This window comes from Capsicum annuum, chromosome 3 (assembly GCF_002878395.1).
Source record: "Capsicum annuum cultivar UCD-10X-F1 chromosome 3, UCD10Xv1.1, whole genome shotgun sequence".
Classification (NCBI taxonomy): Eukaryota; Viridiplantae; Streptophyta; class Magnoliopsida; order Solanales; family Solanaceae; genus Capsicum; species Capsicum annuum.
The window spans coordinates 238137161-238163190 of NC_061113.1; the positions used below are offsets into that span (position 1 = coordinate 238137161).

A 26030-nucleotide genomic window follows, 5' to 3' on the forward strand; every position below is an offset into this window, starting at 1 on the left:
TATATATATATATATATATATATTATGTTCTGTTTATCAAAAAAAAAAAACTAACTTAAGTAAAAAGAAAAAAAAAGGGGTGTTTGTGTAATTCTGAAACTAGGCGATGATGGTGCAATTCTATTAAGGCACGGACAGACACAAATCACTACATAACGTTCCGGGACGGACTTAAAAAAGTTCAACGACTCCAATTTTAATCTTTCCCTGCGCATCTAATCAAAGCAAAGAACAGTGGAAGAATAATGGCTTCGAGATATTGGGTGGTTTCTCTTCCTGTTCAGCAAAACTCATCTACCACTTCTCTTTGGAGTCGCCTTCAAGAATCCATATCCAGGCATTCATTCGACACTCCTCTTTACAGAGTAAGCTTGCTTCTCCCTAACATTTAATTTTTCAATGATCGTGGTGTCCAGGTTAGCTTCTGCTAACATATTATACCGATATCTGCCTGATTTTTTTGGATCATCTTCAATTTTTGTCGTTGAATTTGCAGTTTAATATCCCTAATCTCCGTGTCGGTACATTGGATTCGCTTTTAGCTCTCAGCGATGATCTTGTTAAGGTTAGTGTGTGTGTGTGTCTATCTCTACATTTCCTTATTTCAGTTGCGAAGCATTAGTAATGTGTGATCTATATTGGATTGTTACGATTTTCTCGTTTTTTAGTAGCTACTTAGCTGCAATTTTACAATTGGGGAAGGGGATAGGTAGAATTTGATTATTTTGGAATCGAGAAATAGTAGTGTGTGATCTATAATGGACTCTTGTCATTTTCTCCCTTTTTAAGTAGCTACTAACTGCAATTTTGCAATTGGGGAAGAGGATAGGCAAAAACTGTATTTAGGAATCGAGAAATTGTAATGTTTGATCTATAATGGATTGGTTATCGTTTTCTTCTTTTTTAGTAGCTACTAGCTGCAATTTTGTATTTTAGGAATCGATAAGTAGTAATGTGTGATCTATAATGGATTGTTGTCGTTTTCCTGTTTTTTGGTAGCTTCTAGCTGGAATTATGTAATTGGGGAAGGGGATAGGTAGAACTTGATTATCGAAGGGGAAAAACTGTATTTAGGAATGGATAAATTTTGTTATTTAATGCGGCGTTGATGCGAATCTGATGTGCAAATCTTGAGTTTTTTGTTGTAATGGATTGTTAACGTTTTCTTGTTTTTTAGCAATTTTTGCAATTGGGGAAGGGGATAGGTAGGGCAAAAGTTGTGTTTAGTAATTGAGAAATTTAGTTATTTAATGTGGAATTGGTGTGAATCTGATGTGGAAAGTTCGAATTTTTGCAGTCGAATACCTTCATTGAAGGGGTTTGCTCCAAGACACGACGTCAGATCGAGGAATTGGAGAGAGTTTCTGGTGTTCTCAGTACCTCTCTCACCGTAGATGGCGTTCCTGTTGACTCATACCTCACTAGGTAATCACCTAGTTTGACTGCTTTCGTCAAGTGAGAACTTTTTTCTGATAAGAAAATTTGATTTTGGTTGTAGGTTTGCATGGGATGAGGCGAAATATCCAACAATGTCACCTCTTAAGGAGATTGTGGATGGAATTCACAGCCAAGTTGCCAAGATTGAAGATGACCTTAAGGTATCTATTCGGTTGTTTTATATGAAGCAACTTTTTTTTAATCCAAGAGAAGTAGTGGGTATTAGAATGTTGGAGATCTTATTTATATAAATTTCGATTTTGTTGGGTGGTGACAAGGATTTCCATATCAAATCTTACATATCATATTCACGATACAAGTAAATAGTATCCTCAGTATGTATAGGGTGGGATATGGTGAGGTAAAACAAAGATATAGCTTTAATATGTAAAGTAAAACTCGCAATGCGAATGAAGCACATACTGATGTCCTAGTAAACAGAGAACAGATTTTTTGAAGGAACGAAGAGCACCATAACTGAGTGAGAAAGCAAAGACGCTTATCAATCCTTACTTTCATTTTTTGCCAATGAAGTCTTGTGTTTGCTCTTTGGAGAATTGAATAGGTTCATTCAGGGCAAATATATTTAACCACTCATTTCAATTCTAGATGCCAGACAATCTTGTGTCTTTTCCCATATTCATTTTATCAACCATCAACGTCTGTAACTGGTTAAATATGAGGAGGCTGTTTTCGATCTTCGATTAAGTGAAATCTCTTCTTTATCCCAAAAAAATTGGAGGACCATAGTGGACATGTTGATCACTATTGAGTTAGACATATAAAAGAAAAAAAGAGAAAATGGAGGGTCTAGGATGTTGTATCACTAGCACTAATTTGAGTCTTATGGAAGGAGAGAAATTTGAAGCTTTTGAAGAGACATGACGGTTTTTTATATGCAATGAGTAACTTCGTATTCCTTATTCCTTTCGGGTGCACCCATGAGATAATAATATGTATAAAAGATTGGGTGTCTTTCAGAGAAATTATATTGCTTGCTCTGTTTAAAAAAGAATGACCTACTCTCCTTTTTAGTCCGTTTAAAAAAGAATGACCTACTTTTCTTTGTAGTCCGTTTAAAAAAGAATGACCTTTTCCTTTTTTTGACAACATTTTATTCCAACTTTCCACGTGGCATGTTTAAGACCACAAGAGTAAAGGGCATTTTGGTACATTTCACATAACTTAAAATTAAATCACAAGATTCAAAAACCTTCTTTGTTTTTTTAAATTCCGTGCCAACTTAAAATATACCATTCTTTTTGAAATGGAGGGAGTATATATTTTTGTAGATTCTAATTTTTGGTACTCCGCTTGCAAATGGGAAGATTTTCCAACACAAATAAAATTATATTGTCTCTTCCGACCACTATTCTAGCTTCTCTTCAAACCAAAATATCTCCCAAAGCTTATTTCTTTTATTCTTCTTTGGGTAATAGAGTTTGGGTACTGAGTCCCTCCCCTTAGTGTTGAATTCCGCTGTTATGAAAAATATCTTCCTGTCTTCTTTTTTGTGGTCAGAGTGTGGGTATTGATTCCTGCACTGAACATTGAATCTTTAGACACTAGTTTTGGGAAGTCTTCTCCATTTCTCTTTCTTTATGGAATTAGAGTCTCGGTTTTAAATTCATCATCTAAATGTTGAATTTATTGTCCTCGTTTCAACAATATTTTTTGGTTATTCTAAACCACTTACTCAAGCCACAATGAAAACTATTGGATTTCTGGTCATTGTTCCATTAACTTCTCTGGCTACTATTCAGCCACTTATTCAATTTACGACGAAATTTCCCTGGTAATTACATCACCATAGCCCTTTTTTGGTAAGTGAGACCTTACTGATTTCCGGATGCTGCAACAAGTGCTTTCCAGTTTGCAGTTACTGGTGACTGTCCTGGGGAAAGAATTGTAGCAGTGCTTTCCTTTTTAGTGATTGTCTATTATCTCGATGTCATTATTTTGAGATGCTATTCAGATTAGTTTTTGATATAAAGTAATAAAATTTTATTAATGAAGGGAGAAAAACACGCGTATACAAGAAGTATACCAGCTGCTATTCAGAGTAATGTTCTGTCAGTAATATAACTATTTTTAGTATGTTCTACTTGACATTTTATTTTTGATTAATTCAAGTTAAGCACTACCTTGAGTTTGAGATATAGCACCTTGAAAGTTAAGAGAATTAATGTTGTTGTGTGTTAGGAGTTATCTAAGTAGTTTTTTTTTATCCTAGATGGCTGTGTTACATTTAGGAATTCTGGTAAGGAAATTATCTTTAATCTAAAATATCCTTATTTCATGTGGTTTAAAATATCTTTGTTTTATGTAGACTAACATCATTTGGTCAATTAAGTAAAGCAATGGCGGGGTTGCGTCTTTGTACAGTTTTCTATGAGATACTTCATTGGATTAAGTGTTAAGTATTTGACTTTACTACTGAGAGTTTTCTAATCATAGTATTGGCTATATTTGCTTGAACAATGTCATTTCCTCATGATATGACAACAAATGATACTATCTCCTAGTCTGATAGTTTGAAATGATTAAAATTTGCTTCAAAATGACATGTAAAACGTGCTTATAATAGTTACAATTTCTGTTGGTTATCTATCACAGGTTCGTGTTTCCGAGTATAGCAATGTGCGTAGTCAACTTAATGCCATCAACCGAAAGCAGACCGGAAGGTATGTTAAAGATGGGATTCCATTGGATAAGCATGGACGTTCAATTAATGGTGATTTATCAGTTTTGAGTATTCAGTTGTTATTATTGATTTACCATCAAGGAAGCTTTACCTACTGCCTAATGTTTGTCAAATACACTGGCAACATAGATGGACATAATTATGCAATTTAAAAAGGAAAAGAGGCAGCTAACTTAAGATATGCTATGTCAAAATTAGCTTCTATTAGACATGGAATGCTTTCTTTGATAAATATTAAACATGGAACATACATCCATGCTGTTTTTGTTCAAGGTCGAAATATATTAAAGCTGGCCCTCATCCCCCAGGGTTTTGGTCTAGTGGTAAGATCTCAATTTGTGATGTGTGGGTTAAGCGCAAATCACGGATTTAAACCCTGTCGCGGACAAAAACCTGGTATGTAAGTGGAGCAGAGTAGAGTGGTGGACCCATTCAGAGTTCCGAACTGTGTGCCATGGGCCCTCGGCGATTTCTTGGTTATCAATAGAGAAAGTGCCCCTCGTATTATCTGGTCAGTTAGAGTTGCACACACAAAAGAAGAAGAAGAAGTAGCAGCTACTATCAAAATGTACCTTAAATCAATATATTCCTACGATCTATGTTAATTTTGAATGTACATGCGGTTGTGATAGATGATTTAGTTAAATATTGGAGGGATGTGATTAGACATGATATGGAGCAGTTACGGCTTACCGAGGACATGACCCTAGATAGGAAGATGTGGAGGACGCGGATTAAGGTAGATGACTAGTAGGTAGGAGTGCGTCTTTGCTAGTAGGTAGGTGTGTTGGTTCTTGGTATCCATGTTAGTTACTGTAGGGCTTTGCTTGTAGCGTCTTGGTCTTGGTGTTTTGGTGATGTTTCGAATAGGTGGATTGTAGGACTACTTTGTGGTAGATTTATTTTTGTTATTATTTGATGTTTGTTTCTGCCTATTGTTTCTTGTGCTTATATTATGGCCTTCTCTAGATTGTTTTTGTCTTGAGCCGGGGGTCTTTCGGAGACACTCTCTACCTCATCTCTGTGGTAGTGGTACGGACTGCGTACACTTTACCCTCCCTAGACCCCACTTTGTGGGAATATACTGGGTATGTTGTTGTTGGTGATGTGGTGATAGATAGTTCTGTATTAGGTATATCGCTAACAGAATGAATTTATAGATTATAGGAACTCCATCTGGACGAGGGAAATTAAAATAGAACTTTCATACAGGGTGCTAGATTCATGTTGCTCATTGAAACCTTAAAATTTTTTGGAGAAGATTGCAAAAAATCTAAAGTTTGGTACAGGGCTTGGAACTTATCCTTATCAAAGGAGCAAGAAGATTGCTCTTCAGTGTTCGTTTTTTTTTGTTATTTGTTGTTTTAATTGGTTTATCATTGGAATTTCCTCGAGATTCTGGGGTGATGGGTAACTTAAATAATCTTTGGAATTGCTGATCTTGGTTGCTATCACTATTCTTGATCTTGAATTAGTATCTACTTGGCATGCTAGCTGATGTACTTGGTGTATTTGTTCCAGCTTAGCTGTCCGTGATCTGTCCAATTTGGTAAAGCCAGAAGATGTTGTTACCTCAGAACACCTAACAACTCTCCTTGCTGTTGTTTCTAAGTACTCACAGAAAGACTGGTTATCAAGTTACGAGACCCTGACCACATATGTGGTAAGAACTTTGTTGGATACCGTTTATAGCTTCACATATCTTCTGTTTACTTGGATTGTGTCTCTGCTACGCTTAGTGGTTCTGATTGTAGGAATGCATTTTGGATTAGTTTATTCTCTTTCGAGGACAAACTGAACTTCTTACTTATTTCTTGAATCGGAAATGTTTTTCTTTCTTTCTGAACTCTTTATAGTGCTATCCCACAAGTTCTCCTTTTTCATTTAACTAATTGTTTAGGTTCCCAGATCTTCTAAGATGCTCTATGAGGACAATGAATATGCTCTTTATACTGTAACATTATTCAACCGTGATGCCGAAAATTTCAAGATTAAGGCGCGTGAAAGAGGCTTCCAGGTGAGTTTTCCTTACCTTTTTCAAGTCTCTTCCCCAGGACACCCACCAGGTGGGAAAATAGATTTTCAATATGTACAATTGTTGCATATCGTGCGGTGGGAAGAGCTATTGATAGAGGAAGGCCTCATCTGAAGAGTGTCTTATGCTACATTTGGTTCAGATTCGCGATTTTGAACATAATCCAGAGACACAAGAAAGCAGGAAACAAGAGCTGGAAAAACTGATGCAAGACCAAGAGACATTCAGAAGCTCTCTGTTGCAGTGGTGCTATACCAGTTATGGGGAGGTACTCCCCCTTAAGAACCTTTTGGACTTCTAAGCATTTCTGAATACATTTTCTGCTAACTGTTTATTTTGCGAGATTCATAGACTTCTGCCTATGGTACTGGCTTTACATTTGAGATGCTTTGCAGTCTCGAAGGAAATGAAAAAGTGATTGATTTTTCATCAGGTAAAATATATCTACTACCAAGTGCTTGGTTGGGATTGCTTATTTCCCCAAATAAGCACTTATTTTGAGAAAAAAGAACTTTTTTTGAAAATAAGGGTGTTTGGTAACCTTGCAAAAGTGTTTTTCAAAAGAAGTAGAAGCAGCTAAAATTTTTGCTTTTCAAAAAAATGCAGAAGTAGAAAATTATTTTTTTATGACAAAAATATCCCTATCACTCACACACACACATATCCCTTATTAATAAATTAACATATTTTATAAGTTTTAATTAATATATTTTATAAGTTTGATTAAAGTTTAATTTTAAAATTTTATACTTCATATTTACATCATAATTATTTATGAAATAATTTTTTTCATATGTAGTGATTTAATTTATGGAGTAATTTTTATATTCATTTTGTTTGATGTTTTTAAATCATATTAAAATTATTTAAGTAATATATCATTATTTAATATTTTTTAATGTATTTATGTATAGAAATATTAATTAAAAATTTTAGAGTACGTACTTTTTAATTAATAAAAATAAAATTTTTATTAAAAATATTATAATAGATATTTAAAATACATTTTCTCTATAAATTGATTTTAGTAGTAAAAGTTTAGTAATACATGTCCTTTTTGGTTATTTGTCTCAAAAAATACTTTTTGAAAAAGATAACGAATTTACCAAACACAAACTGTTTTTTTTCAAAAGCACTTTTCTGAAAATCTATAAGTGCTTCTCAAATAAGCAGTTTTGTAACAGCAATCCCAAACGGGCTCTAAGGATCTTGAAGTCTCTTTCGTAGTTTGTGCTAACTTGGGTGAAGTCTAAGGGTCATCCAAGATAACTTTAGAATCAGATGCTAACTTGAGATTTTTTTGTCAAGGTAAAGATTTTTATATATAAGTAATTATCAGCTTAAAAATGCTGGAACCCAAAAAGGTATTTACAGCATCCCTGTTCTTCTTACATGGATCTTAATACTTCTAAAATTACATCCTGGCTATCTGTAATTTCAGATTTGCACCAAAACTCAAAAAGAAGAACACAGTTGGATTTTATCTTCTGTAAAGAATAGCTTGTGTCTTCGAAGCATCTCGAGTTCCTATCCTTCCAAATTGTCCACCAAATGCCTGCTGAGACATTTCCATCTGTCTCTGTTGTCCGTGTTTCCTTCTTTCCAGCTTGCCAGAAGATCAATCGTGCTGTCTGGCATTGCGCACCTGACATCCGACAGCTTTATGAGCATATCCCATAACTGGCTTGTGAATTTACAATATAAAAACAGATGCTTGATTGCCTCTGCCTTCTTTTTCACATAGATAACATCTTGAACATAGTTGAATTTTCTTCTTTCTTAGGTTCTTCTGAGTCAAAACAGCTCCTCTAGCTACCAAGTGAAAAACACCACCTTATATGGAATCTTGGCTTCCATATGTGTTTCAAAGGCCAAAAGTCTAATTGAAATCCCACCTGATTTAGATCTCTGTATGTATCCGTCTGCTTGTTTTTCCCATCTTAGGCAGTCGAGTCCTCTTGAAGCCAAGCCCCCTGAACTGTTCCTAAAGCATTAGCATCTCTTCTGTCCTTGATAGTTTCTAGTCTTGTAGTGCTCTTCTCAAGGTTAGGTTCTACCCCTAGCAGACCATACATCTGATAGTGGCTCTTTGTTGTAGGCTTAGATCATACATGTCAGGGAATAGAGCTTTGATGCTATCCCTATCCATCCAATTGTCCTCCCAGAATAGTGTTTTCCTTCCATCCTTAATGTTGATTCTCACCCTGTTTTTCAAATACATCCACAGGTTCCAGATTGATCTCCAAAGACTGATTCCATATGGGGTTGTCACATTTTTAGTAATCCAGAAATCTTCTCCCATATGGGGTTGTTACATTTTTAGTAATCTAGAAATCTTCTCTCTCATGCTTGACTTTAATAACTGTGCCCCATAATGTGTGTTCTTCTCTGGAGAACCTCAATAACCATTTCAGTTACATTTATTCTGCTTCTGATTCCCATTCCACCATTTTTCTTGATGTTGATCACGTTTTTCCAGTTTACCAAGTGGAAAACTCTCCTCTTTGTTACCCTGCCACAAAATTTTTCCCTCTTATAGCATCCCCTCTCTTCCATCCTGACTGGTAAGGGACTAGGGACATTTAGACCTGTGTTGATTAAGACCAAGTGACTTCCCAAAGAAAGATATTGAGATTTCCATCTTGATAGTCATTTCTCGCACCTCTCAATGGTTCCCTCCTGTATGTTTATGGATTTGTTTTTTTCCCAGAGGCATACCTAAATACATAGTTGGGGTCCTTCCTGTCTCTCCTAATATATCCACCAGCTCTTGTATATTGTCTATTGCACGTACTGGATAGATCTGACTCTTTCTCCAGTTTATGTGTACACCAGAGGTTGCTTCAAAAAGAATTAAAATGATTCTCAGATATCTCAATTGGCTCTGGTTAGCATCGCAAAATATAAGAGTGTCATCAGCATACTGCAAGTGTGTAACTTGTAGACTCTCTCCTTGTTTTTGTGCCACATTAAAGCCTCTGATCCATCCATTACTGTGTTGTGCTTAACATGTTGTTAAGGCCTTCCATTGCAATTATAAAGAGAAAAGGTGAAAGTGCGCCACCTTCTCCCAAACCTCTTTTGAAAGCAAAGAACCCTTCTGGTGTCCTATTGATCAGGATTGAGAATTTAACAAAGGTGACACAATTTCATCCAACTAATCCATTTTAACTTGAACTTTGATTATTTCAAAGGGACCGAATGTTCTCATTCAAGAGAACATATTCCTGAATTTGTCTCATAAACCTTCGGAATGAACTATAGGAGAAGTTATAATAAACCACTCCAGTAGCAATGCTTGTGGTAGTTCCAGACGAATGAACTATAGGAGAAGTTTTAATAGACCCCTCCAGTAGCAATGCCTGTGGTGGTTCTAGAGCCTTATTGTTGTTCTGGCACCAAGTCTCATCTTACATGTTCAACATATGAAACAGGGAGCATGTTCTGGGACTAGGAAAAAGCCTTTACAATCTTCATTTTTCATTATTTTTGAGAAAGATCTTTGCTTTTATTATTTAGAAATGAACTATGGAAAGATAAATGGATAACGATCATAACCTATCAACTTATCCCAGAAAGGAGTAAAGAGATCCCGACCTCTCAAGGACAAAAGAACTCAGAATTTCATTCTTTATTGTAAGACTTCAAAAAACAATGATTGAAGAGACCTAAAATTTTAGGGGTAATACCATAATGATTGAAGGTGTTAAAAGAGGAAAAGAATGACCAAAATTATATGGTGGTTGTGTAAAAAGACTTGCATCTCTTCAGTTCATGTGGGCCAAAAGAAAAACATAGCACATCAGAAGCGAAAGATCCATATAAGTGATACCGGTTGGTGGGGATTAAGGCTTAGTTAAGTAATCTTACATTTGGTCCAGCTTTACTAGATGTTCGTTATAGTTTGTTTTTAGATTTGTATGCCAGTAGTAAAGGTGGAGAACCTCTCATATTAGAAAATACCAAACTATTGAATATTGAAATGACTTGGGCCAAGTGGAGCAAAATGGATAGCGATGATTCATATAGCCGACCCCACTAGCTTGAGGTCGAGGCTTAGTTTTTGTTATTTGGTTAACGACAACCACTCCTAGGCTCTCTGTTTGACACCAACGACCCCTACTAACATGACAGCTTTTCACAGGATTAGATTTTTCATCCATTGATACTGGAAATTATTCTAATCACTGTTACAAACAAGAAAAAAGGTGGAATTCTGCCCCTGAACTTCAATTCACTGGTTTCTAGCTTTTATTTTTGAACTTAAATAGTTATCTGCAGTTAAAATATGGAGACATTTGGTATGCGCCAAACAACAACAACAATATCCCCTGTGTAATCCCTCAAGTGGGGTCTGGGCAGGGTAGATTTAGCATGTACACAGACCTTGCACTCCTCCCTTTGTGGGAAATTTGATATGTGCCAAACATTTGGTTCAATTAATGAACTTTGTTTCTTCTTTCATTTGACCGCTTACCTTGCTAAAAAAATTTATGGATATTGCTGTAGTTTATTCTCCTGGAAATTGAGAAAAGGAAAAACAACAATACAATCGTCTGCCATTTTAAAGGAGTCTGGATGCACTGATTCTACAGACAGATTCAGATGGAAACTAAATAGTAAAGGGGCCTTCTCAGTAAAGTCAGGGTATTGGCAGTTGAATTGAACCAGTCCTGTAAAGGAAAATTGGCCTTGGAAACAAATCTAGAACGTAAATATTCCTACGGAAGTGTTGGTCTTTGTCTGGTTGATGATTAGGAAAGCTTGCCTAACTCAGGATAAGGTACAAAGAATAGGTCTTCAGATTTAATAATAAGATAAGCTTCCAAAGCTCCTTTCTTCTGCTGGTGCTCAGGAGCCCACCTTTGTTTTCCCCTTAACCTTTACAAGGGGCTTTCATGAATAGGGATTTCCCGCCAGTAGTCTTCTCTTCCTATCCTTCACATCGTTCTAGAAATCTGATCTCACCGAGCTGTGCGAAGGGGTAGGCAGAGGTGGGTGGTCCGGGAACAGCAACGAGAGAGGGCTCGCAGCCCCCCCTCTCAAGAAGAGGTCTTCAGATTTGTTCAAGTCGTCTTTTGTGTGAACAAGAGGGAGAAAACAACGAAAACTTATTTCTATACTGTAGGACAACTATAAATCTGTGGCACATGTTCTTTTGTATTTTGGGAATAACTTGGGTAATACCTAGTTTTACTTTGACACTGCTGAATAGTTGGAGTATTGGAAACAGAGGTGGGGAGGACTGGTGGAAGATCATTCCTGTTTGTATTTGGCAGACTGTGTAGAAAGAAAGGAACGGTAGACATTTTGAAGTCAGTAGAAGTTCTATCCAGGAAATTAGGATGAATTGTCTTAGCTTGTTCTTTTTTTGATGTAAACAGAATATGTAGGGAGAAATAGGAGAGTTAGTAGATTTTAACTGGCAATGTATAATTGTATAGGGTTCTGTGCAGGGGTTCAAGCACCCTTTTGATGCTTGTAAAGTTTCCAACTTAGCACCTTTTTCTGGGTGGCTATGTTTTTACTGAATACAACTGTCACTTATCTCAAAAAAAAAAAAATCCATCTGCCATCTTACACTTCCAACATATTCCCTTCCAGCTTCCCATTGAGACCCATGGCGACTCCCTAATCAACTGCTTCTATCTGTCCGCTCGAGCTACTGCCGTTACCCTTTGCACCTACATCATCCTTTGAACTCCTCCATCTCATTCCACTACCTACTCCCTTATTTTTTCCCCAACAAAAGTTTGAATTTAGGAGATCGGTCTTATTTCCCATTGTAAAGATTCTTTTTCTATGCGGCCTTTTTCCGAGCAGATCGGTAATAAAGCCGGAGACCGGTAAATAAAACGCAGGAGATCTTTGTAGGATCGTTTTCTTCTATTCATATTGTCATTTGGTCATACGGGATCATTGTCTCTTGAAATTTTTGTGCCAGTAGGCAAATTCTAGCAGACCAAATTCCTCCATCATTAGTAATTTATCCTAGAGATAGAAAAGAAGAAGGGATTGTTGCATGTTACCTATGAAATTTTTCCAAACAGCCAAATTGACTGCTGTAGTTCTATAATCTTGAACCAATGAAGGTTTTAAGCTGTCAATGTGATTAAAGGTTCATGGATATAAAAGAAGTTCGAAAGACAAAGAAATGCTTGTATGAAGCTCTGATGTATTTTATCTTAAAAGAATCTATCAACTATGAACTCTTTGAGAAAAAATTAGATGGCACAATTAGAAAAGCTATTACTAGATTACATAGAATTAATCAGTATGAACTCTAAATTTTTTTTAGCCTGAACTATGGTCATATATGTGGTATAAAGAGATGGATGAGGTTGGAGAGACTCTCAGCGGGCGGAGGGTGAGACAAGAAAGTTAGGGGTGTCCAGTTGTTTGGTTGAAATGGGAACTACTAACTGTTCAAGTTGGCTAAAAATGATATAGTTAATTTTTCTTTTGTTTTAGTTTCAGAATGTAGTTTTGCCATGATATCTAACTAATATATATATTAGTTATACATCCTATTCAATATCATAGTGTGTATACCTAATACATAGCCAACCATGGTATTAATAGAATGACTATTAATACATGGATAAGCATGGTTAAAGACAAAAATTGTGCTTAATACATCAAACCAAACAATGGATAAGAATTAATCCCAACATTACTAATACACCGTATTCAGTACTACTCATGCACTCTACCAAACAACCCTTTAAGTCCCTTGGGTCTCGCTTGGTTGGGGAACAATTTGTTCCGGGATTAATTATCCCACCCTCAGTATGGGATAAAAATAACACTACAATCCCGGGATTAGTAATCCCGGGATAAGTTATCCTACAATTTTATCCAAACCAAACATGAGATAAACTCGTTCTAAAATTAATCCCAGGATAAGTTACCCCTCATACCAAACGAGCCCTTAAGTATATAAGAATAGTGTTAAATAGGGTGTATTAGTAATTCTGAGATAATGTTGGGATTGTTCTTTATCGATTATTTGTTTTTTTGTATAAAATGAATATGGTGTATTAGAATAGGAATAATACTGGATATGGTGTATTAGTTCCAAATAGGGTGTATAACTAATTCGTGATTTAGTTATACCAGACTTAAGTTTGCAACCAAACATTGTACTAAAATTTAATATCAGTACTATTTTTATACATTCTACCTAATACGCCCTACCAAACGAGTCCCAAGTGTATAGAGGTAGCTCCAATTCATGGAGTAGTTTTGGATTCAGCTGGGCAATTGGCAAAGAGCAGGAAGAGATTGGAGTTGACATTTTACTGCTTAACCAATAGACCAAAGTAATGATTAATGGGCTAAGTATTCTATTGTGATTTCCGTTCTTCCGACCGCTATAATTGTAATTACTTTTTAGATTTTGCAATCCATCTGGATCTGGGTTCTCAGTTCTCACTATTTCCTTTTCTTTTCTTAGTGCTGATTGATTTATTTTCATTTCCAACTCAACCGTATCGTAATTGGTGTGATTGAAATCCTTGTCTAAAAAGTCCTGTCATCATCCTACAGGTTTTTAGCTCCTGGATGCACTTCTGTGCTGTGCGTATCTTTGCTGAGAGCATTTTGAGATACGGCTTGCCTCCATCATTTTTGGTAATTCATTTGAAGACTCCAATATTATGTTTTTCAACTACTCTTTTTGTTGTATTTACTATTTAGATCATTACCAGCAATGTTACTAAAGGACTGACACAAATTTTCAGTCTGTTGTATTGGCACCCTCAACCAAAAGTGAGAAGAAAGTGCGGTCCATTCTCGAGTCAGTCTGCGACAGTTCAAACAGGTATGTGATGAGGAATCCAATCCTAACCACATTTGACACAGATACCCTCCTAGATCTAGATGCACCAAAAACACTACATGTGCAGGAGTTTTATGTGCGTGGGAATATATGACTGAAACCCCCAAATTTCCATGGTTCCCTCCCTGTTGCGAATAATACCCTATTTGCTCTCCTTAAAAGAACTGGGTTTTGTGAGCATGCAATATTTTTCCCTGAATTCCACCGATAAGGAACCTGTGTAAAGCTTTTAACTCGTTAAAATTCTATTGCATGACTGTCAAAAAAAAAATATTTTTCCCTCGGTATCCAGAGCCCACCTGTTGGATTACGTGGGTTTGTTATTGTCGTTGTTGTTCCTCCAAACAGGAGCATGTTGCTAACATGGATATGGTATTTAGCTAGACCGTTACTGGTCCCGATTACATTACTCCATTCCATCTTTACTTGATGCTGAAAGTACTGATAGTGGTCCACTGAGTAAATCGTAAGAAAAGAACATGCATTTCTTCAGTTGCAATAGGCCATATCTATGTGGTCCTTGGACCAACATGTTTTTCTGCTCAACCTTTTGACTGATGGTTATTAAATGTTTCTATTACCATGTTCCCAATTTATATATTGTTTTTTAAATTCAACTGCAGCAATTTCTGGAAAGCTGAGGATGAAGGGGGAATGGCTGGTTTTGGAGGTGACACAGAGGCTCATCCTTACGTCTCATTCACCATAAATCTTGTTTGAGTTCGAGGAATGGCTTTGTCTGTCCATTGCATTGGTTTGATTTTAGTTGCTATCATCAATAAGGGCAGGTTGCGCACTTGTACAATAGAGAGGATTGTCCAATTATTATTATTTTTTTAATATTATATGTTTATTGTAAAACATATTTTTTTTCACTTCATCGTTCCTCCTTTATAGGGGTTTATTGTATTCCAACTCTTGTTACTTCACTGGATGAAGAGTTCAAGATGTTTTGCTACGTATTGGGAGCCCTTTTTCCATTGAGATACTAAATATTATTTGTTCTTGTTTTAAGCCTGTATCTCGTTGTACCTTTCCTTAAATATGATCCTCTTTGGTCTAATTGTAATGCATTTTCGCTCTAAGCTTAGTTTAGATGGAGTAATTGCCAATCTGACTGCTTGCTACTCCCTCAGTTTGCTTTTACTTGTCTACTACTCCCTCTTCTTCATAATAAATGAATTGTTGGAGTATTTTTCGTATTTCAAAATAAGTGAGTCGTTGAATTTTTTTTGTTTCAAATTTACCCTTGAGGATTTGACAATTAAGGGGCCCATCAACTGAAAAAGAATAAAATAAATATGATGCTGTATTTTGAACAAGGGTAGAAATGAAAAACTATGTTAAATTTATGTGTTTGATTTTTTTTCTTAATCTGTGTGTCAAAGTCCAATAATTCATTTATTATGAAACGGAGGGGGTAATTAAACAAAAAAAAAAACACTTTTACTTGTCCACTATTCCAATCCTCAAATCATTTTTCAAGACCTTATATTGAACATCAATTAATAGGGCTAGTGTGATAAGATAGTGATGTCAATCATTGTTTTCTTAATGGGTGTGTCAAATTCAAACTTAACAGGTAAAAATGAATGGAAGGAGTATAGGTTATTTGCAAGTATTGAAACTTGCCCTTATTGATGTACAAGTGATCGGGTATGAAATCTAGTTAAACAATGAGCAGGAATTTGGGTAAGTTTTGCAAGAAATGTAACCAAAAGAAAACACAGTTGCAGCAGTACTTACACGCATTGGTAAAATTAAAAGGTAATTGCAAACGTAGAACCTTCTCTTCGTTTGGTGTGTGGTATAAGGGATAAATAGTTTTGGGATAAATGAAGGACTATTTTATCCCATGTTTGGTGTGAGGTTTAGTTAGTACCGAGATTATTTATCCCACCATTTACACCATAGTGATGGGATAAATTATCTCATATACATGGTGGGATAACTAATTCCGGGATAACCCTTTCTCGACCAAACGACCCTTAGTACAGGCACTGGTGTAGTAGTAGGGTATATGGTCCTGGCTTTAGTTGGGATAAGGATGTAAAACACATAGGGCTGTAGTTGAAATAGATATTTGGGGGCCTTCTCAGGTATGTCTAAAGTCTAAACTCCAAAAAACTTGGGTTTGGTTCATTGCATTTCAATGTATCTTCTCTAAGTGTAGGTCTGTAATCCAACAAAATTATGACCCACATTTACAATTAATTAGCAATGGCCCTCTTATACATATATTATTATTACATGTTGGTTCTGTCAAGTTAGCTAGCTAGCTAGTCGGCAAATGATGAGCTAATTGTATAATATTTTGGTTGGAGATCTGACATTATAAATTAAATTTACAGTTCTAGTTTGTGTCAATAATGCACAACAAAAACCCCTATGCACTCGCAGATTGTCATTTAGAGTTTGTTCACATAGACAACAGACAATTTTTGGAAGGAAACAAAACCAACAGCTTGTGCTTTTGTACTAGTTGTCAAATTAAATAATTTTGTGTCTGCTTGAAGTACAAGTACTACACGTGATTTTTAGTCAATTTACTAGATGTCGGGGGTACCGGAAACAACCTCTCTGCTTCATCTGAGGTAGTGATGTGGACTGCGTACACTTTACCCTTTTCAGGCCCCACTTTATGGGAATACACTGAGTATCGTGTTGTTTTTGTTGTTTGTTGTCAATTTACTAGATCCTCTTCAGCAACCTTTAGGTTCTCACTGATAAACTCATTACACTAATCTATGTATTGAACCCATTGATATGCTATATACGCCTATGATGCTCACACACCAGTACCTCTTTTCTAAAATTCAAAAATTGTGAACTCAAAATTCTAGTTTCGTCTGCTTCTCTCTACCCTCCTAGAAAGGGAAAATAAAAAATATTCCAGCCATTCCCTTTGACTAGTCTGGTATTGACTATGCGCTTCCGTTAAAAAATTACTCTTAGTTATTAATTAAGTGTTTGTTTTACGAAGTTGCGGCCTTAGAAATCTAAAAATGACTATAGGTACTCCAATAGTTACTTAATACTAATAAAGGTAAAAATTACTACTACTCCAACAACAATAATAAAATATAGTCAATGTAATAAGGGTAATTTTGTTTTAAAAAAGAAAGAGAAATCTCTTTTGATTTTTTAAAATAAACAAGTTGAAGAATAAAATTATTTATTATTATTAACCAAAATATACAAAATTTATATTATATTGATTCTTTAAAAATACAAAACTTTTAGTATATTTACCGATTACGAATTTTATTAACCAAATCATCGAAGTACTAATATAATGATGGCGAAAGAGGGATTTGGTCCCATTTATGATTTACTACTCTTTACTACTCATATGTCAAAAAGTCATAAGTTTTAAAGCAAGTGTAATAAATTTGTGAAAGCGGCAAGTCTGTGCAGAATAGTTTCTCTTTGGCACAAATGCCCATAATGAGTATATATATATGTGGTCCTAGTAGCCATGGCTCAGGTTCTTCACATTCTTAGCACCAGGCCACTCACATTAGCCCATGAAAATATGCCAATTAGTAGAGTAATAAACTAGGAGTAAAATTTAAGTTGGATGCTAAGGGCAAATATAACAAAAAATTATATATGAAGTAGGGCAAATATAACTTTTTTCTGAGTGTACAGACGCAAATATGACCCTCTCCCGCTTTCACAACCTATGAGAAACGAGCATTGAAAAACACTTTTAGGTATTGAAACTAATTTCGTAAATAAGCAAAATACATGTTGGACACAGTGGTGGAGCCAGAATTTTCACTGAGGGGTTCAGAATTAAATATACGGACTAGTTCAACATCTACTATATATAGATAAAAATATTGTTGACCAGCATAGCGGAGTGAGATATATCGAAGAATGAACTTAGCCTTCAACCACAAATGGGGTTAATTTTTCGACGAAGGGGATTCGGATGAACCCCTGAAATGTATGTGGCTCCGCCACTGGTTGGACAGATGTGTACGTGATGAGCTGATAATAAGCCAGTATTGTGTGTGTGATGATCAACAGTTCTACATTTGTTTGTAAAATTTTTATTAAATTTGAAGCTCGATCGGAAATTAAGTCCTACAAAGCTTGAAAAATCATTGGCATAAGAAATACCAATAAATAAAAATGTGAAATTGATTTCTGTTTAGCAGGAAGCACTCAAGCTGTATGATTTCCTAGATATAATTTTTTTTTTTTTTTTATGTAAATAGCACATTGGAAATATTAGACCAATTAGCTATAAATTTGAAAGGGATACTTTATAACTTGTCTACACAAGATACATGCCACCATATTGTTATTAAAATCAGTGTCATCTTCAGGCCCCATACTTACCCACCCCTCCTGGCCCTGGGGTCCCAATCTAAGAGAAAAAATATAACAGAAAAATCCACTAGGCAAAGGGGACAAGGCAAATAAGCTACGCCAATATGCCATACAGGGGCTGCTTAGTTGCTTCACACAGGGCCAAGATATATGAGCTCAATGTGGGACCTTTCCCTATATGGCATTAGCCCAGATCTGTTTCTAACTTGGTGAAAAAATTCACCCATGAAAATACAATCAATTTAAATTTGAGCGAGTTAATTATTCATTTATTTATTATTAGTCACATTTAATTGTCCGTCCAAGAGTTAGATGGATTTGGATTGAATTGTGGTTTTATTTGACTCATGGGACAATAACATACTCAACAATGTTTTATAAGTGACATAAAGGTAGAGGTTGTTTTCGAAAAAAACACAAAAAATAGAACACTATGGAGAAACTTTATATATATATATCAATCACTTGGCTCTAGTTACATATTTAATGATGAATTTAAATAGAATGTTATACACAAATATGAAAGAATATATAGAGTTAGATGTTATTTTAGACCTAGCTCAAAATCAATTCAGAACGTATTATATTTAAATTCTGAATCTACATCTATCGTGAGTTATTATAGCCGAGGATTGACAATCCTTCACTACTTAAGCGTTATATAAAAGTAGACCCCTCCACCGAATTTTAATTATTAGAATCGATATATCTACACTATTTATAATATCAATAACAAAATTCGAACACTTATGACCCACTATGTTCTTCCAACAATTATTTATTTTTGTAAGTAGAAAACGTCCACGTGGGTTATTACTCAATCTCTTTAGCCGACTGCCCCAAATAATCTAATTAAAATTAGTTTTTGTTATACATATATCTATTGGCTGATGCTTAAGGTTATGCTAATTATGTTAATTTGCTTTACCGACATCTTAATTAAGATAACACGAAAATGTTTGAAGTGTAAGAGGTCAGTTAATTTGATAGTAGGTTAAAATTATGTCGGCATTAATTAGTAATATTGTATTAGTTATTCAATCTTTTACTTCGCATAATATAATATATCAACTCATCCTTAACTTATAATACATGTATTAGTTATGCAAGTTTTAAATTGCAAATCAAATATCGTATTAATCTTATAAATGAATATCGTATTAATCTTATATATGAATAACTTATTTCCTAACTAACTTTCAAATATTATATAGCTTATACATAAATTAATACATAAATAAATTATTTCTTCATTAGCTATCAAACAGCTCCTAATTGTCTTCATATATACAGACTTCCCAAGAAGTTACCTTTTTATTTCTTTAATGACTCAAATCTAAGTCGCCTTAGGATGAAGGATATGCTTACAATCTCCTCTTCACTCAATATTTGATATTTATTTTGAAACTCAGTTTAATTATACACAGTATAAGGCTCATTAAAGAAAAAATATTTCCTGTTATATCTTATTATTGTTATTTTATCGCTCGAAATTAAGTCATCTTTGAGAATTGTTGTCTTTAATTAATTAACTAACTTGATTAACTAAATTGTTTTTTACACCCTTAATGCCTAGAATTTAAATCCTGTATTGATTAACAATTACTAGATGTTTCTGCCCCTTTAATTTGTACTACTTTTGAGTCAAATGACAAAAAAAATTGAAGGTCAAGAGGAAAGCAACAACATATATGAAAAAGTGACAAATAGGAATGGAGAGCTCATTGCCAAAACTTGGGACCACGACAAAACTAAAAGAAGGTGCATATACACGACAATTCCGAATCAACATGACTCTCGTCTTCTAGGATTGGTCTCGTGCAATTCCGAATCAACATGACTCTCGTCTTCTAGGATTGGTCTCGTGGTTGAGCATCTTCGGGATCAATCACTAGATTAATGGTCGAGTCATATTGAAGGATAAGTAGAAATATTATTGATCTTGTTGATGATGTAATAAAAGAATTATAAATTGTGGTGAGATGCATGGTCAAAATTCGAACAATTAATCATACGTTATGATAACAAATAAGCAGTTGGTAGCAGACTTAAGATATATAGATAAAAGGAGAAGAATCTTTTCTTTCTTCTCAAGTACGACAATAGTTAATAATAGATCTCGGGTTTAAACTTCTGAAAATAAAAAAAATCTTGTTGAGATTGTCATTCATCAAAAATGGGCCATGAGTGAATTCGAATTAGTCGAACCCAAGAAAGGTACCAATCACACCGAGTGAAAAATCAAAAAAGAAAAAGAATCCCCGTTTTCCCCAAAAATCAAAACCTATATTTTTATATTTTCTCTTTTACTTAATACTTGTATAATATACTACTACTATTCAAAACCTAGTATATTTATATATTTTCCTTTTATCTAATTTGCTTACATGTTTTCTATTTTAGCGCCATATATTTTGGATAACTTCTTGGTAAATTGTTTTCCGAAACGTTTACTTCAACATGTTTTTGGAGACAAAAGAATTGGATTTCTTTTAATTTGAAGAAATTTTCTAGTGAAAAAAAAAATAAAAAAATTATAAAAGCTTTTTGACTTTAAAGTAATTAGTATCTACGTGGAGTAGGGAAAAGCAGATATTATGGATTATCGCAATCTTACCATAAGTCATGTCACGCGTGCATGAAGCACAGTTGCGCTACAAGATCAAGAAGGATAAGGGGTGGATAACTAATTTCTACATTAATTTTAAAATGACTTGATTTTATGATTAGTTGAAAAAAAATTATTTTAAAATTATAGTATTATTTTTTTTCATAATGAGGGTGGAATAGTTATACTAATTCCCAGGGGCGGAGCTACAGTCATCGAAGGGTGGTCAGATGAACACTCTTCGTCGGAAAAAATTTCTGAACATATATATTAAATATAGATATTTATGGTTATATACATATTATTGAACATCCTTGACAAGCTAAAGAAACATAACCTAATGGTTAAGGGTGTGCAAATCCGCAGCCCAAACCTGGGTTTGAATCCGATAACTTGTTTCTCATCCAAAGGAGCCCTATTGTTTAGCAGAAATACAATAATAGAAAAACTTGTCTAGTTTAATGATTTTTTGTCTCCCTTATTATTTAGATTTTAGAGTGGTATTTTAAAATATTAAGAAATATATAGGAACATTATATATTTTTATCGTAGATATACAAGATACTTATATATGTACGTAAAAAGTCTTGACAAATGGTATTGAGCACACTCTCAGTAAATCTCAACAACAACAAATCCTCCATACGCTTTGCGTACCTTTTATATAAAGGTAGCCTGTACATGCAGTTTGATAACACATATTAGATCTAGTTAATCACGGGTACAGTTGATGTCTTCACGTGTCTATACAGGAACTCGGAATCAAAATAAGTCATAAAATAAAAAAAGTGATCAAAATAAGCCACTTGTTTAATAAGTCATCAAATAGGTTAAACATAATAAATTATTACGTTTTATATATTTTTTTTAACGGTCAACGGACGAAAATGAATAGTGAAAGTGTTTGCAAGACGTAATAAATTATTACGTTTTACAAAAAGTAATGTAAAACGTAATAATTTATTTCTCCCTCCGTCTCAAATTTTCTAATTTGATTTTCCATTTTACTTGTCTTTTTTCATTAATCAAGAACAACCAATTTTTTTTTTCATATTTTATCCTTTGCATTAATTACTTTTTATTCAAATTAAAATGTAAACATCATTTAATGGAGGTATTATGATAAACTAGGCATGTTATTAATTATTTTTTTTAATCAATATGTCATCTCAATTTGGAATGGAGGGAGTACGTTTTACACAAAATTTTAAAAAAATATCAATGTGTTATCACATCATCTTTATGTCAAATCATGTAAAATATAATAAATTATTAAGTTTTACATTACTTTTTGTAAAACGTAATAATTTATTATGTTTTACAAACAATATTTTTATTTCGTAATAAATTATTACAAAGTATATAAATCACACCACCTGCCCCTGTCCCATCAAATTTAATTTACTTTAATTCTCTTAAATTTATTACGTTTGTGTTTAGCTGAAAATCTATTACTCGTCTTAAATTCCTTGAAGAATAAGCATTTTTTTGGTTCTTCATGTCTTTGATTCTTGTATAACAAGAATAACTATATACTTCCTATGTTCCACAATACGTGAATTGTTAGAGTATTTTTTAGTGTTTAAAATAATTGAATAGTTCATAATTTAAGGTAGATATTGGATTTTATTTTTTAAATTTATCCTTCATTAAATGTGTATTGAGAGCGATGTATCATTATTAAGGTTTTGAAATTTGAAACGAATAAAAATGAAAAAATATAATAAATTTATGTCTTTTTTTTTTTTTTTTTTTAATATATGTGTCAAAATTCAACAATTCACTGATTGTGAAATGGAGGGAGTAGTGTTTAAGGAAAAACTAGTATGAAAGAGAATTCTTAAGTAATGGTAATGCCCATTTCATATTGGCTCTCTTAAGAAGATTAGTAAATTGGTTCTAGCAGTTGGCCTAAGAGTAAATTGCATGCAATCTAGTTAAGGTGTAGAATTTGTCTCTTTTCGTCACACTCTATTCATGTTTCTTTCCCATCTATAGCCAATAAAAGGTCAGAGAAGCACATGGGAAGCATAATAACAATGCTAAGTTTTTTCTGTAATCTTCAAGATAGCTTCAAGTTTTCCTTGTTTCTTTTTTCTGGAAAGATAGCTTCAAGTTTTCCTTGCTTCAAGATCAGTGTGTAAATTTGATGGGCCAGGGGCAGGTGGTGTGATTTATATACTTTGTAATAATTTATTATGAAGTGCAAATATATTATAAATGTATTTATATTATAGTGAATGTATATCAAGATCTACTTTGATATCTATTAGGATTTGAAGTATCCGTCTTTTACTCAGACTAGGAGTAAATTTCTCCTTTAAATAGAGAGATTTTGTTCATTGTATTTACAATCTTATGATCTCTCATCCCTTAAGAGAAGAAATAAGAATCACTCTCTCTATTCACTCTACTCTTCTTCTTTATTCTTTCTTATTTTATAACACGTTATCAACACGAGACTCTGCCAAATAAGGTGAGATTATAAATCTAAAGGTCAAGGTTAGTAATTCCTTATGTTATTTGTATTTTTCTATTAATGATATAATTATTGTTGGATTTGAGGAAAAATAATTGATTTGGAACCATTTATGTTTTAATTCATTCATCAAGAACAATATTATCAAAAGGGATGATAATATTTGGGTTCAAGTCCCATCGATTTATGCCTACGACTCCTTTATATTGATAAAATATTGAGTTTGAATCTCAACACACTATATTGATGATATTGTGATGGCTAAGGCAAAATAATGGGTATTGGGTGAAAAGTCATGAAATTCGACCCATTGAATATGCTCCATTCCATGAAGTGAATGTGGTAGCAATATATGATAAGTCTGAAATATGACAACTTACTTCATTCTTGAGGTGTATGTGGTAGCAGTGCATAATATGTCTGAAAAAGACAAGTGATTGAATGCACGAATATAATAATGATCATCAAAAGTGATGATATTTTCACACGCTTATATGATTATAAGATATGCTAGAGAAAAATTCTCTACATCATATGTATGTCTCGATTTACTTCTGAAGTAGCAAAATCTTGAAAAAGGTTATAAGCTATCATAATTTGAAAGGCTTAAGGCACGATTATATTCCATTCCTGGGGAATAAGAAACTTATTAATGCAAACGTGCACTTGATTGTGATTGTATCACAACTCAATTCCGAAAGAGGTTGAATAATTTTGAAATCTACTTCTGAAGTAGTAAATCTGAAATTTATTCATGTAATAGTAAATCTGAAATTTACTAAAGAAAAAGTACATGTCATGGTAAACTTGGAGTTTACTAGAATAAAAGTTCATAAATTGATATGAACGATTGTGACATTTCAAAAATGTGCATGTAGTGAAGAACTAGAAGATTCTTCAAGAATTGTTTATGTCGTTTGTTCTCATGACAAGTTGATTGGACCAACTATATTGAGATTGGATCCCTTCAAATCTGAATATTATAAAAGGTGAATAAGGGCCCGTTCACCTATCATGAGATATGTTGAAAAGATGCATCAATAAGATGATCACATGTACATTCATGGTCAACCTACGTTTGACATTCATAAAGTTACCTGTTCAATATAAACTGAGCATAATTTGCAGATTGTGTAATCAAGATAATTCATCTTGATGATGATGGTTTAGCATTGAATGCCTTCCATAAATAGCTGAACCATTACTAATGAGAACAAAGTTTCATGTATTGGTATGAAATATGATATGCTGCATACAATAGCACTTGTATGCATTAGACCAATATATTATGATTATTTCTTCCCTCTCAATTGGTTCAAGGTCAGGAACCAACTATTCCATTTAATAATTTTAATGTGCGGTATACGATTAATAAATATACCATGATGCACAAAAATAGATTCCTCAAAAAAGATAGAGGATGCATGTTAGTTTTCCTAACATAAAGTGGAGATTATAAGCAACTATGAAATATGTTAGAATTATTACCAGATCCTCATTCAAAAGATAATTCAAGTCAAATGCCGAAAACATTTCATATTTAAGCTGCAAGTGCTCCTATTTTATGTCCATGAAGGATAAAGTCTATGCATGCGTGAAGCATGATAGACCAATCGGTTCCAAATGAAATAATCCTTGAAAAGGATAAGGAGCAAATAATCATGATAAGAAGGCAATGTGCTCTTGAAGAGCCTACGACATAACACTTAATGAAACCTTATGAGAGGTTTAGGTACCTGAAAATAATGAAGTGATGGGATCTCAAAATATTATATCACATTGTGAACCGATATAAAATGATATATCATCGACAATATCTTTGATACAATATTGGTGCAATATTGTAAAAGATTATGAGGATCTGAATTCTACGTTAATTTAAGCATGCTGAAGTAGAAACATTTATCAAGTGACATGAAAGGATGCATTTTGGTAAGCGTAAAACTTATTTGATTTGTAGACCAGACACTTGAAGATGTCACTCATGAAATGTTGAATATTGTCACTTGACAAAACTTATGTGAAAACTTTTAAGGATTCAAATTGCTTGAAGCATATAAAAGTTTCTGGGAAACTTATTTATGATCCTTATATTGTATAAGCTTATTGCTTGAACATCATTGAAACTCTTGGAGAGTTTTCAAAACAATAGATTATTTACTGAAATTCGAAATATACCGAATTGGATGGTTATGAAGTACCATATCTTAGTGCAATTCATGCACTCATGTACCTTGCAAATACTACAAGGCCTATAGCCTTTTCAGTCAATTTGTTAGCAAGGTATATTTCTGCTCCTACTATGAGACATCAAAATGGGATAAAACACATGGGCTTGTTTTATTCTAAAGATTGCAGTCCCGATCTTATTAGTCATGCTGATGTTGGGTACTTATCTGACCCGCATAAAGCTCGGTCTCAAATAGGCTATGTGTTCATATGTGGTGGTATTGTTATATCTTGAAGATATACAAAGCAGTCTATCGTAGCCACTTCATCGAATCATGCTGAGATAATAGCTATTCATGAAGCAAGCCGAGAATATGTATGGTTAAGGTCCATGATACATCTCATTCGAGAAAATTG

General features: G+C 34.0%; 1 protein-coding gene across 1 annotated transcript; it reads left to right on the forward strand.

Moving 5' to 3' along the window:
- Window positions 1–140: 140 nt before the first annotated feature.
- Window positions 141–15030, forward strand: LOC107862863 (V-type proton ATPase subunit C). The gene is made up of 11 exons (XM_016708564.2): window positions 141–365; window positions 497–565; window positions 1298–1425; window positions 1499–1598; window positions 4054–4121; window positions 5663–5804; window positions 6042–6158; window positions 6319–6444; window positions 13725–13808; window positions 13919–13998; window positions 14640–15030. Exons 1-11 carry the CDS (start codon window positions 246–248, stop codon window positions 14734–14736), a joined length of 1131 nt encoding a protein of 376 aa, XP_016564050.1. The 5' UTR covers window positions 141–245; the 3' UTR covers window positions 14737–15030.
- Window positions 15031–26030: the final 11000 nt, after the last annotated feature.